The sequence below is a fragment of the Leptonychotes weddellii genome, chromosome 12 (assembly GCF_054177405.1).
Source record: "Leptonychotes weddellii isolate Sample4059 chromosome 12, ASM5417740v2, whole genome shotgun sequence".
In the NCBI taxonomy this organism is placed as follows: domain Eukaryota; kingdom Metazoa; phylum Chordata; class Mammalia; order Carnivora; family Phocidae; genus Leptonychotes; species Leptonychotes weddellii.
Window position 1 is genome coordinate 41,581,458 of NC_138380.1, and position 14,745 is coordinate 41,596,202.

At 40.6% G+C, this 14,745-nt stretch overlaps 1 protein-coding gene across 1 annotated transcript in view; it reads right to left on the minus strand.

Annotated features, from left to right (window-relative positions):
- The window catches only part of ZNRF2 (zinc and ring finger 2), a 103,123-nt gene extending 88,611 nt beyond the window's left edge, over nucleotides 1-14,512 (minus strand). Inside the window, exon 1 of the mRNA XM_081800330.1 lies at nucleotides 13,280-14,512. Coding sequence (XP_081656456.1) covers nucleotides 13,280-13,736 — 457 coding nt within the window. The 5' untranslated portion in view covers nucleotides 13,737-14,512. The remainder of the gene's footprint in view (nucleotides 1-13,279) is intronic.
- Nucleotides 14,513-14,745: the final 233 nt, after the last annotated feature.

Genomic DNA, 14,745 nt, shown 5'->3' on the forward strand with positions numbered 1-14,745 from the left:
TAGTACTTTGTCACAACATCCATAGGAAACTAATACACATGGTGAAATGAAAACAAAACACTGATGTGATTCAGTCATAATGATTTATACAGCTTAAAAAAGCCAAATTTCTTAACATTTCAGAGGCTCAGTTTTCTCATTTATAAAATGAAAATTATGTTCCCTGTGTATTGCAAAGTGTTACCTGAAAATACAGAGTATGTAAATATGCTTTTATAAACTGTAAAATATCTACAGATGTGAACCAGTAATATTATCACACAAGATAACATTCATGCTGGGATATTAAGATATATTTAATACATATATATATAACTAAGAGTTCTATAAACAAGGCTTCATTGATGTTTATTGAAACTATGTATTTCTGAAATTTTTAGGCCAAAAAAAATTAATATTTAAATTTCTAAGAAATCACTTCAATGGTTAAAAAATATATATATATATAAGTAAGCTCTACACCCAATGTGGGGCTTGAACTCACAACCCCAAGATCAAGAGTTGAACTCTACCCACTGAGCCAGCCAGGAGACACTTCAACGGTAAAATTTTAAATACAAGAACTAAATCTTCTACTACAAACTTCTATATTCCATGAAGAACACATCATATATCAATTTATAAAGATACTAAACATATAATAAGTTATTAGAATAGAGAATTTAATATTTATAGAATTATGTCACTTGGAGTTATGGTCAATTTTAAATCACCTTTAATAAAACAGAAGAGGAATGATCTGGATAAATCCATTCACAGAATTTTTTTTTAATTAGTTATTACTTTTGGACTTCTCCCACCATACTGCCAAAATAAATATTCTCTTCTTCCCATTCTTCATTACTCTGAAAGAGTTCAAATGTTCCCCAAAAATAGGACAGACACAACTGGGGGCTTATATAATTTAAATCCCTCTGAAACTAGATCCAATATATCTGAGACAGCTAAAAATCACCTTAAAAAATCTTGCCATTAATAAAGGCCCTTTTTTTTTTTTTAAGATTTTATTTATTCATTTGACAGAGAGAGCAGAAGTAAGGGGAGCGGCAGGCAGAGGGAGAGGGAGAAGCAGGCTTCCCCACTGAGCAGGGAGCCTGATGATGTGGGGCTCGATCCCAGGACCCCAGGATCGTGAACTGAGCCGAAGGCAGACGCTTAACCAACTGAGCTACCCAGGTTCCCAAAAGGCCCTTTCTTCTTTATAGGAAGCAATAGACTTTTAAATAGCATTTTAATAATTTAAATTCATAACCCTGCACCATTAGAATTGACACAATCTAATTCATAAAAATTTAATCTTGTAAGTCAATAACCTGGGAGGAAATATTTAAAATATATAAACCAAAGACTAATCTGTAGAATATATAATGAACTACAAATCAATATAAAATAGATAACCAAAAAATAGACAAATTCAACGAATTCAAAAAAGAAATATACACAGCTAATAATAAACACATGGAAAGATGCTTATTTTCACTAGCAATCATGAAATGCAAATCAAAATTTTTCATCAAGTGAAATGGAGGAAAAAATAACATCTAACAGCAAAGTTATGGAAAATTTAGTATTGTCATATAATGATGCAAAATAGATTAGCAGTGCCTCTGAGGTGGATATCTATTAAAATCAGTTATCTATTCAATATCTATTAAAAATTAAAGTGTTGATACCATTCAACCAGAAAATCCTACTTCTAGGTTATCTGTTGTATAATACAGAATTTGTCTGGTCTTTGTTGCTGGGTTCCTGGCACAGAGCTTCTAAAACCCTTGGAATTTCCTGAGTGATAAGAATGTCTTCACTATTCATGAGCCCCCTGGGATCACATGTGACTTTATGCTACTAAAACAATTCAGAATAGAGGCTAGTCACCAGAAAGACCAGTCCTAAGAGTAAAAGCTTGAGGGGTGATGAGACAGGCCAACCTCCAGGAAGGAGAGGGAGTCAGAGACTGAGTCCAATCATATGGCCAATTTTTAATCAACCATATCTACATAATAAAACCCAAATAAAAAGTCTGGACACCTAGGCTCTGGGAAGCTTTCTAGTTCGTGAACACACGGTTGTGCCAGGAGGGTGACACAGCCTGATTCCATAAGAGGAAGGCAGGAAAGCACTGTGTTCAGGATCCTCTCAGACCTCACACTGTGTCTCTTCATTTGGCTGGTCCTACTTTATATCCGTTATAATAAAACTATAATCCCGAGTATACCATTTTCTTGAGTCCTATGAGTTATTCTAGTGAATTATCAAACCTGAGAAGTCATGGGACCTTTCCTCACACCCTCATTCCTCCAAATTTGTAGTCATTTGATCAGAAATTCAGGCAGCCAAGGAACCCCAAAATGTAGCTAAAGCTGAAATGAGGACAGTCTTCTCAGGACAGTGCCCTTAAACCTGTGGAGTCTGACACTAATTCCAGATGGCTGGTGTCATAGTAGTGCCTATCTGAGAAAATCTGTACACATGCATATATTGATAAAGACGTTTTTTACAACACTGAAAAGTGTAAACATCCTAAATGCTTACCAACCGAAGAATGGTTAAATAAACTACAGTACATGCATATTATGGAATAGTAAGTAAGCAGTTAAAGAGAAGAGTTACACTTATATGTCCTTCCACATTAAAAACTCCTAAACCCATTGAAGAGAAAAAAGCAGGTTTTAGAAGAATATAGTACGACCTACGACCATGTTCTTGTCAACAATAAGTATTGCAAAATCTCATAAAAATCAAACTGCTTTTCTCTGTAAGTATGTAAATCAATTTATCAAAAAGTTACAAAGTACACATACATAAAAATGATAATAGTGACATCTGGGAGTGAATGGGATCATCAGAGAAGGAGTGAAAGTGACTTTCACTTATCTGAATTGTTGAAATTTCGTAGAAATGGATTCATATTTCTTAGGCAATTAGGGGGAGAAAAGAGGACTTCCAGTTAAAGACAATTGCTTGAATACATTTATCAGACTCCCCTCAGTTCAAACATCTTACTAAAAGCATTAAAAATGTATTTTTTTTTAAGGAATTAAGCCTATAAAAGTATAGAGGGGGAAAAAGGGATATCGTTAGACTATGGAAAGAAAATGAGTGGTAACTTTCATTGCAGAATTAGGAAAGCAGAAAAGCAAGCTGATTTACGTGAGGCACAAGAGAGAAAAATTTACTGCAAGTCTCTTTCCCATTATCCTCCCTGATTCCCAGCAACTAGGCAGCTGTTCCTCCCCCAGGCTGGCATTAGACTGGAGGCTTGTTATTCGGAGAAAGCAAGTTTCTGGACGTGGGGATAACAGGAATAAAGACAGAAGTACCTACTGATAATGAATATGGGAAATAAATGAAAGTACCACATTGAGTGTTAACACTCCCAGCTTTCTTCTCACTCTGCTCCTAGAATAGAGGTATAAAATAGTACATCCTCCAGGCAAAAAAAAAAAAAGAGAGAGAGAGAAAAGCCACTCTGGAAAATATGACCAATCCAAAAAAAAAAAAAGACAATAAAATTCTTAGGAATTTCCCAATTCCTAAGAAAAGGGGCCCAGACAGATAACCCTGCATGCACACACAGCTTCCAATGAGAATGAGTGAGTGGTGACCAGCCAACGATCACCAAACATTTGAAGAGAGAACCTAATGAAAGACTGAAGCCAAGCAAAGAGAAAAAGCAACTGGGAAGAAACTGAGTAACTGGGAGGGGTAAATAAAGCATATGCATACACAAAAACACATATCATTAATACTCTTAGAAAAAGAAGTACCCACAAAAGAGCAAAACGTATGAAAAAATTCACAATTAAAAAAAAAGCTCTTGGAAATTAGATTACAGAAATAAACAAAAGTCAAGTAAAGAGTTAGAAGATAAAAGTTGGGGAAAAAACTCCCATAAAAAGAACCAAAAACAAAGATAAAAAAAGAGAAAAAAGATAAAGCAAAGGATCACTCTAAGTATCCAACACTGAAATGAGAAAAGAAAATGGCAGAAAAAATAATCACAGAAATAATTCCAAAAAACTACCCAAAATGAAAGAGTTAGCAAGTTGAAAGGGACTATCAAATATGCAGTGCAGAGTGGATGAACACAGATCCATCCCAAGATCTATAATATTGTTTTTCCATTGTATTTCTATCATTTGCAACTGAAAAAGTCTTAAGACTCTATGACCACAATGCAATACTTCTAGGTTACACTAGAAATAACAAGAGGGTAGCAAAACAATGGTAAATTTACCAAAGATGTTAAAGTCACTTTAATATAACTCCTAGGTTTAAAAAAAAAAAATCTTAGCTAACAAAATTATTCCTCAAGAGTGTTAGTTTACTTAATGACAATACAAATACTAAGTATGGAAAGCTATAGGAAATGACTCTATGTACCAAGGAGTAATCATCGCCTTAATGCTTTTATCATTAAAAAAGAACAAAAGAAAAATAAAATGAACTAAGAAGCTAAGAGAGGGGCCCCTCTCGCTAGCTCAGTCAATACAGCATGCAACTCTTGATCTCAAGGCTGTGAGTTCAAGCCCCCCATTAGGTGTAGAGCTTACTTTAAAAAAAAAAAAAAAAGGAAAAAAAAGCTAGAAGGGCACATTTAACTTTACAAAATGAGAAAGAAAATAAGAGATAAGAGCAGTACTGATGAAATTAAAAAAAAATAAAGTGGTAAAATTTATCATTCAAACCAAAAGCTGGCTCTTTGAAATGAATTACATGTAATAACTCATTATGTATAGTATATGGTTTCTTTGTTCTATTTTTCTCAGCTCACATGTATACAAATAAATTTATTATCAGACTAATAATTTCAACAAAAATTAGGATATACAAGATGGTCAGAATTTATTACATTCAAATGATGGAATATACTTATTCTTTTTTGATACACTAAATTCACTACAAAAAAAAAGCATTAAATAATGACTGATAGATATTACTCAAAATGCATCTACCAACCTGCTTTGTATTTGTTTTTAAGTATTAAAAACCTCACTAGAGTTTTCATGGGGAGAAAAAAAAATTTAAATACTCCTGAAATTATACTTTGCTTGAAGAAGTTGCCCTTTCTAAAGGGCAATTCAGCAATAAAGATCAAATGCCTTGAACAATGCATATCTTTGGTTCTAACAATCCCACACCTCTGATAAATTTTTAAGAACTGGAGAAACATAAACATCTGCATGCCAGGATTTTGACAGCACTAGTACATAATAGCACCCAACTGCAAATAAACCATATAAACCCCACCTCCCCTTTCACTCTCACTCCTCCGACAGCTCATCCAGTTGGCTCTATCTTCCAAGAACAGGACATCCAGAGTCTGGCCACTCCTCACCACCTTCAGTGCCACCACCCTGGTCCAAGCCACTGTTATCTTTTGCCCTGATTTTTAACTCCTTGCTTGACTCTTGCCCTCTAGTGTCCACTCTCACACTGTGGCCAGAGTAATCCTTTAAAGGCCCAAGGCCGGTTATGTCAATGTTCTGCTCAAAAAACTCTCAAATGCTGGGATGCCTGGGTGGCTCACTCAGTTAAGCGTCTGCCTTCAGCTCAGGTCATGATCCCAGAGTCCTGGGATCCCGCATCGGGCTCCTTGCTCAGCAGGGAGCCTGCTTCTCCCTCTGCCTGCCCCTTCCCCTGCTTGCGCGCGCGCATGCACGCACAGACTCTTTCTCTCTCTCTGACAAATAAATAAAATCTTTAAAAAACAAAACAAAACTCTCAAATGCCTCTCCATCTCTCTCTAAAACAAAAGTCAAAAAACCAGGTCAGTGGTTACAAGGCATTTTATGATTCTGCCCCATCCCACTCCTCTCTGCCCTCATCTACAACCCTCTGCATTCCAACTACACTGGTTTCACAGCTTTTCTCACCAAAACACGTCAGGTACATTCACTCCTCAGGGCCTTTCTAGTTAACCATTCCTTCTGCCTGGGTTATGTTTTTCCTTTAGAGATCCTTCATGGCTTGCTCCCTTCCCTCTGCTTGTATGTCAACCTTGTCAGTGAAGTTATCTCCAAAACACTATTTAACATAGGGACAAGTCTCCACCCCACAGTCTCTACCCACCTTTCCACTCCATTTTTCCCTGTCACATTCAACACCCACTGACACTCTATTTTTGTTTACTTTCTTCCTCAAGTAGGATAGAAGGTCCATGAAAGCAGGGATATGTGTTTTATTTCTTCAGTTCTGTATCCTTAGGACCGTACATGGCAAAGTGGGTCCTCATTAAATACTTACTGAGTGAATTTTGGAACACTGAGCAGTCATTAAAAACCATGTCATAAAAAAATTCAATGTCATGGAAGAACCTAATGAAGTGGAAAGAGCATGTCATCAAAATATCTAACCCATGGATAAAGAAGAGCTCACAAGAGAAATTAGATAGTATTTTTAACTGCATGTTAACAAAACCACTTCAAAATTTGTGGGATTCAGCTAAAGCAATTCTCAGAGGGAAATCTGTAGCTTTAAAATTTTACATTAGAACACCACAAAAGTTTAAAATGAAAAGAATATATAGGATGAATGTTCCAAATTTTATTTCTGGCAGTAAGATTACAAGTGATTTGGGGCGCCTGGGTGGCTCAGATGGTTAAGCATCTGCCTTCGGCTCAGGTAATGATTCCAGGGTCCTGGGATCGAGCCCCACATCGGGCTGCCGGCTCAGCAGGGAACCTGCTTCTCCTTCTCCCTCTGCCTCTCTCCCTGCTCATGCTCTCTCTCTGTATCTCTGTGTCTCAAATGAATAAATACAATCTTTAAAAAAAAAAAAAAAAGATTACAAGTGATTTGTTATTTGTGTGTGTGTGTTTTTCAGTATTTTCTGCATTTTAGTTTTCTCTAATGAACATGTATTATTTTTATGATTTAAAAAAAAAAAAACCATTTCCATCAACTTCTTTTCCTTGGGTTCAATTCTAATCACTGTTCTCCGACTCTGCTTGTCTCTTAAAATTCTTGCTCCCCAGGATTCCATGCCTGCTCCTCAATTTATATTCATCCCTTATTAATCCTATCTATTTTTTCGCTTCACTTAAAATCTGCTAATTGACTATTTCTCAGTTTTTGATAATGTCCTAAATTACTGATGTATATTTCCAACTGCTTAAAGGATGCTTCTAGATGGAAACCCCATAGCCACTCAAAATTTAACAGGCTTGAAGGAACTCATTTCCTAAAATTTTTTCTTGCCTTTTTTATTTTTTAATATTGGTTAATGACATCACTGTGCACCCAGGTTCTCAATCCTATCAGTTTTACCTTAGAAATCTCACTCAAGTCCAACTTTTCCTCTCCTCCACCAAAGCTATAAGTTCAATTTATGCACCTTCCACCAATTATAGTCTAAAAGAATCCTAGCTTATCTTCCTGCTATCTCTCCCCTAACAAGCAATTTAATCATGAGTAGCAGTACTCTAACAGTGTCACAGGCCGAGCACTGCACTCCTCAGGAAGGCTGCCATCCATATCAACTATGACCATAGGGGTGCCTACTTTAAAACTTGGTTAAGTAAAACAAAGGTACATCACTATAAAATCCTCAACAAATGGTCCAAATCGACTTTTCTAGTTTCATGTTCTCATCAGTCGTCCTTACACCCTACAATCCAGAAACATTTAACTTTTCAATATGCCCTATCAAAATCCAAGGCTTTTGTGGATTCTTCCTTAGTCTGCAGTGTCCTCCCCGCAAAAGACTGCTAAATCCTTACAGTTCAAATGTTACCTGCCTCTATGAAGTATTCCTTACTTGAAACAAGGATACCTTACAAAGCATTTTGTTAAGAGTCCTATTATAGCACTTGTTACAATGTATAATAACCTTAAATTCAACTGAGACCTGAGCAAGCACAGGAGAAGCCTTGTTTGTACCCCTGAAAACTACAATGCCAGTCCCTTAAAAAAAAAAAATTCATGTTTACTAAAGCAACATTTACCACATACATTATTACAACTTTTCTAAAGTAAATGAAAAATGAGTTTAAAAATAAAGTTAGAACAGTTGTTGCATGTTTAACTGGTCAACCTAAGTCTATAATCAATGTGGTAAACTTTAGGATGGCCACACATGATCCCTGCCTTCTGAAATTTACACCTGTCATTCCCTCCCCTTGAGTCTAACAGACCTGTGACTTGCTTCCAACCAGTGCCAACAGCAAAGCAATGAGCTGTATGTGATTACATGTACATATTTATGTAAGAGTGTATGTAGCACCAGCTCACCTCGCTAGACTGTCTCCTTTGCTGGCTCTGAAGCAGCAAGATGTCATGTGCTTAGCAACTATGAGGAAATGAATTCTGCCAACAACTTGAGGCGGCTTGAAAACAGACCCTTCCCCAATTGAGTCTCTAAATAACAACCCAGTCCTGGCATACTTTTATTGCAGTCTCGCAGAGGACCCAAGCTAAAATGAACCCAGACTCCTTACCCATAAAAACTGAGATAATAGATATGTTTTGTTTTGGACAGCAAAATGTATAGTAATTTGTTAATAAGGAGAATAGAAAACTTATAAAATCAGAACCTACGGTATTTCTGAACCCTTTACTGTTTACACAAAAGACATGTCTTCCCCAATTTCTAAACACTTAAACAAGGGTAGAACAAACTTAACTCATTAGTTAATACCAGTCAAATACATGCACAATTAAAACATTTAAGAAGTACTTTGCTACATAAAACTGTTCCTATACTTCTTTTTTTAACCCATTTGCTAATATACTCAATCATACATATACCCAGCATATGCAGTAAGTATAATGTTAAGGGAATTCTCCTTATAAACCCAGAATAATCAATATTTTAAAAGCTCGTACCTAATTAACAGTACTGGTAACCAAAAAACAAATAAGAACCCACTTACTGGTTACCAGGCTAAGCAATCAAATTGGAGGGGGCTGGGGACTTGCTGGAGGCACTATCCTTAGTACAAGGACTGGCTTTTCAACTAGCAAAGCATCAGAAGTACTCAGGTCAGGCACCTTTCATATCAGATGATGCCCAGTGCAACACAAACCACTCCTTCCTCCAGCCCACCTTCTACCCTGCAGACAAGAGAACTTTCAGGGGAAAAAAACTGTAAAATAAAGCTGGAGGTGGAAGAAGGGGGGAAAAGAGAATTTTCAAAATATTCCCAAAGCAGAAACTTCCAGGACAGAGCCCACACTTTAGCATAACAAAGCATACAACACCAGGTATCTCCTATAGTGTTTAAAGATATGTGGGATTACAAGTGAGAAACATTAACCGCCAGAGTTGTTCTTTTGGGCAGTGACAAGGGTGGTAGCTAGAAGTGTAATTTTTCTTAGGAAGAAGCAGGTATTTCTCTTCTGCCACACTGCATAAAGGTTTTCAAATGAATAAAAGAAAATTCAGAAACAGGAAGTAGATTAATCACAATAACCCAAATTCAAATATTTTGGCACTAGATACTGGTAAGAAGGGATGACTGAGAATGATTCAGTAACAATTAATGGAGATAATTCACTACCTTAAAAACCTGCATCTTTCTTGAAAATTAGGAGAAATAAATCTGTCTAGAAATACAGATTTCATTCAACATATTCCATTTTAAGAGATAACCCACACTCCTTCAACATAAGGAATTGTGTTTCCTAAGTAACACAAGGCGCCTGAATTGGAGTCAGACTACTGAAACCCTCAAGGACACAACAGACCCAAACAAACTCAAGCCAATTAGGAGAAGAACGAAAGCAACTGAGTACCACCAGTTAACTGTCTAGATTAACTCATTTTACATTTTCACTTCTAGACTCATGGATAGGTTATAAGGGAAGCCCACACTATATTTCCAGAAATAATCTCCATTCACTGGTATATTTTATAGTCCTTTTTCAAATACCTTCCCTATCCTTGCTGGATCATTAAAGACTATTCTACCACCCATAATAACTGATTTTATGAACATTAGCAACTTGGTAGTGGAAAAAATGTACACATAAAATAAAGCCAAAAAAAATCCTAAAATACCACCAAGGCTTTTAAATATCAGCCTATATATATCACTAAAGGCCTGTTTTAAAACAAAGGTGATAGACAAGAGAAGGCTTCTGTTCACTTTAATAGTATTAGACTCAGCAGTCCAAAAGAAGTAAAAAAAGAAGAAAAACCATTCAGTTCTAGGAAATTTCTGTAAACTAAAATATTCTGGATTAAGCACCTCTCTTCTGGTTCTCTCCAGAGAGAACTGAGTAAGAATGTATTCAGCTAAAATACATACTCAAAACATAAAACTGACACAGAAAACCTCATTCAATTTGGTAATTCATTATGATGAAACTACTAACAATTCAATTTGCTAGACTACTATTTAAAAAAAGAAAGAAGTGGTATATTGTTTAGGTTTTTTATAAATTACATGACAGCCCAAAAGAGAATGACAATTTTGCATCTTATTAGTACCATATTTTCTTATTACAAAATAGTAACAAATATCAATTAGTTTTACAAAATTACAGCAAAACTTCCCACTAATTCAAAAATAATTCCTTTTCTCAATTTTCAGAGGGAATTACTTTATATGCCCAAACATTTATACAATTTGTAACTGAAGACATTAATACTATAATACATACTAAGAAATTAAATCAATGCAAAGTATAATCAAGTGTAATTTTTTACAGTAAGATTCATCATCTGAAAATAAATATAAATTAAGATTCATTGTCTGGCTTCCTAAATCTCAGGATGAGGAGAAATATGCTTCTATTAAGTTCCCCTGATAAACCTACCCACTGAAACAGAAGTAAAAATCTCAGTAAAGCAAATGCCAGTAGAAAGATGTGTTTTTACGTTAAGTGTACTCCATCTCCCTGTGTCAACTAGGATTTAAGGTACTGGCGTATTGATTTGTTCCTATCATATAATGGGAACAAGTAATTTCTCTGATCCCCTTTCCCGCTCTCTCCAGTTTTTTATCTGAACTACCAAACACAGACTATTTGACTGTTTTCTCAAATTTCAGAAAAATGATACATAACTAGAATCATTCTAAGAGCATAGGAGAAAAAAGTTAATCAGTTGGCCTACAATAGCTGCCTTAGGACATTAGGGCTCTATTCTCTGCAGAGACCTGGTTAAGAAAGGCTGCCCCAAGTTCCACAGTATCACTGTGCTATTAGGCCCCAATCATCCTAACCCTGAAAGTACAAAAAGAACTAAGCGCACAGAACTAGGAACTTAAGTAAAAAAAAAGATAAATTTGCTTTGCTTCTACTTTTATGAACCAGGTCTTTGTCATTTGCTAATTTACTATGAATTAAAAACCTAAGTGTCAACTATTTGCCCCCTGCTCTGAATGGAAGGTATTTATTTTCAGAAAATAAACCCATACAGATATACTAACTCTTTGTTAAAGGAAATTATTAGCCCTTTAAGTAATTAGTATATTTGAAATAAGATATTAATTTGACAAGCTTCTTCTTACTCCTTTAGCGAACTTTTAAATACATCTTTTGACAACTGCTAAATGCAAATTCTCACTTTAAAAAGATATTTTTAAAAACCAGCTTATCCTTTATTCTTGCACTAATCTCCCATTCTCAAGAAAGTGTCTTTCATGGGGGCGCCTGGGTGGCTCAGTCGTTAAGCGTCTGCCTTCAGCTCAGGTCATGATCCCAGCGTCCTGGGATCGAGCCCCGTGTCTGGCTCCCTGGTCTGCGGGAAGCCTGCTTCTCCCTCTCCCACTCTCCCTGTTTGTGTTCCCTCTCTCACTGTCTCTTTCTCTGTCAAATAAATAAAATAATCTCAAAAAAAAAAAAAAAAAAAGAAACTGTCTTTTGTTATTCCTCAGTGTAGTGGCTACAGCTGTGTTAATTAAGATCAAACTAACCTTCCACTGTGTTAATTATGATCAAATCACAGTAAGGAAAGCACTATTTCTTTTTCTCAAAAATGAAAGTTTTTTTTTAGTGGCCCAATTTTAGTAAATACCAATATTGCTATTTCCGTAGCAAAATTGTAACTAAAGTAGTTAAGAGTTGTTCTATACTGAATGTGCAAAGCAGCATTAAAAACATGAAAAAAACTAAACATGACATTCCCATTCTCAATATGCTAACATGAATATTGATAGTACAGAATATTAGAACAGATCAATTACATTACTGAACATTCCACTTCACCAACTCAAATTTCTCGCATATATAAACATGAAAAAAAAGGCCACAAAAATGGAGGGAATGGTTTCCTCAGTTTCAGCTGTGCTCACTTGTGCATTTATGTAATATCACAATGCAGTGACATGGGAATGTTTATCTTCTATAAGTCGGCCTCTCTAACCAGATTAAACTTCCAATTTCTTCTCATGAACTGCCAAGGAAGAGGTGTCTTGATTCGTTTAGGATATTAACCGTTTTGAGGTAAAGTAAATCACTACTGAACATAACTGAAGAGGCCAAATTCCGTTTCCTCAGATCAAGTGCACCCTTCCTGTTTCTACATAAAAGCACATCATATTGCTATTAAAAATTTCCACTTATCACAAGTGACTTTTCCTGAACTCGTAGTCAACACTGGTTTTCAAAAGCCCCTACGCTTTTACTGCATCTTTTAGGCAGAGTTCCCATAAGAAACTGCTTTCAATTTTTAAAATGCCCTGTCCAAATTAAGAGGGGCTCACATTAATCATTTTTCTAAAGTAGCAGTTCACCGGGGTCAAAAATACATTTTCCATCACACATTCAACCAATTAAACTGTATGCAGTAGGTGGGGCTGTTTACATAGACTTAAGGATTACAGTTTTATATTAACAGCCCAACCGAAATAACTCCCTCCTTTTTCAAATACTCATATGTTCCTTTGAGACCCTCGGACTCTTGGCCTTTAAAAAACGCTCACCACTTGAGTCCCCAGTTAGAACTACGTTTGGCCACCGGTCTCCTGACTTCCTGACACCAAAAGCCACAAGCACGAGGGCTGTTGCATCGGTTTGTTTCAGAAACAATCTTCGCTCCATTCACCCCAAGGGGAAAACAAGGGTTTCCTCTACTGGGCCCCCACTGTGAGGCGGGGGGTACCCCCGGTGTCTAAAAACCAAAACCCAGGGAGTAGCGGGAGCGGCGCGGCCGGGGTTAAGTGGCGGCTTTCCTCCCCAGAGGGGCGAGCCGGCCGGGCCGCGCGGCAAAGCCGCGGCGCTCAGGCTGAAGGAGAAAAGGAGAAGGATAAACCCCAGCGCGGCCGTGGCGCACGTGCGGCTCGCGAGAGGCAGAGAACCGGAGAGCCGGGGAGGGGAGGGGAGGGAGCCGTACCTCCAAACATGTGCGGCGAGAGGTGAGCTGGTAAGGAGCCGATCACCAGGCGCGGCCCGCCGGAGCCCCCGCCCGCCGGCCGGTCTCTGCTGCCGCCGCCGTCCTCGGGGCTGCTGTGCACCGAGTCCTGCGAGCCGTACGGGCCGCTGCTGCTGTTGGGGATGCTGAAGGAGGACTGCGCCGCGCGGGCCGCCGACGCCACGCTCCCTACGGCCCCGCCGAGGGAGCGACTGCGCGGGGCCGCCGAGGCCGCCGCGGCGCCGCCGGAGGCGCTGGGCTGGTGCGCGCCGGGCACCTGAGCCGGAAACCTCCCCGCGGCCGCGGCCCGCGCCCCGGTGCCGCCGCCACCGCCCGCGGTCCCATTGGTCCCTCCGCTGCTGCTGGAAGGTAGATCCGAGCCCGAGTAGGCGCGGGTGCGGCCGTTAGCAGCGGCCGGGCCGCTCTGCTTGGCGCCCATGGCCGCCCTGCCCCGGGCCGGGCCCGCGCGCGGCGCCCCGAGCGCCGGGAGGGCGGGAGCGAGCGCAGGAGCGAGCGGGCAGGGCCGAGGCGCCGCGGCCGGCGCAAGGAGAAGCCCGCACGTCCAGGGCCGCCGCTCGGCGCCCCTAAGGGCGCTCGGCGCCCGGCGCGCTCTTGTGTTGGGGGCGGCGGGCGAGACCGGCGGCCTGCGGGAGGTCGCGGGAAACGAGGAGAGGAGAGGAAGGATGTCGGGCTGCGGCGGACGCCACTCGCTAGCTCCGGCGGGAGGGGCGGCTCAGGTGGTGGTGCGGCTGCCGCTGGTTTCGGTTCTAGTGCGCCGCGACGGATCGCTGCCGCTCTCTGCCGTCGTCGCCGCTCTCTGCGCCCCGGGCCTCGGTACCGCCTCCTCCCGGGCGGCCGCAGCTACCGCCGCCATCCTCCGGCTCACACGGCGGCTCGTGGGTGAGTGGGAGGCACCCGCCCAGACTCCGCCGGGGCCACCTTCCCTCCTCCCCCAGCCACCCAGCTGTTATTAACGGAGAAAGTGGAAAAACGGGTGGCGTGTGAGGGGAGGATAGAGGAGGGGATGAGGGGAGGGAGGGGCGGCGCGCGCTTCCCGGCAACCGTCGCCCCACTCCCCACTGCGAAGGAGGGGCGGGGGGGAGGTTCTGGGCCACGAAGGTGGGGGTGCCCAGTAGGGGAGCAGGTTCCCCGGCCCTCGCACCGGAAGGCCGAGGAGCAGCACGGCTCCAAAGTGCACCCGGACTTGGGTGTTTGGGTCGCAAGCGGTTGCCCCACCCCCGCCCCCTCGCGCCGCCCGGCGGATTGGCTTCCGCTGGCCCGGCCCCGCCTCCCCCGGCCGCGGCCTTCCCGCCCCGGCCCCGCCTCGCCAAGGTACAGCGGTGTGGTAGGTGCCGCCACCCGTGGACTCGGTGATGGACAGGTCGTTGGCCACGCCCCCTCCTCCTGGACGCGCCCCCTCCTCCACCGCGGGGCCTAAGCGGATTGGA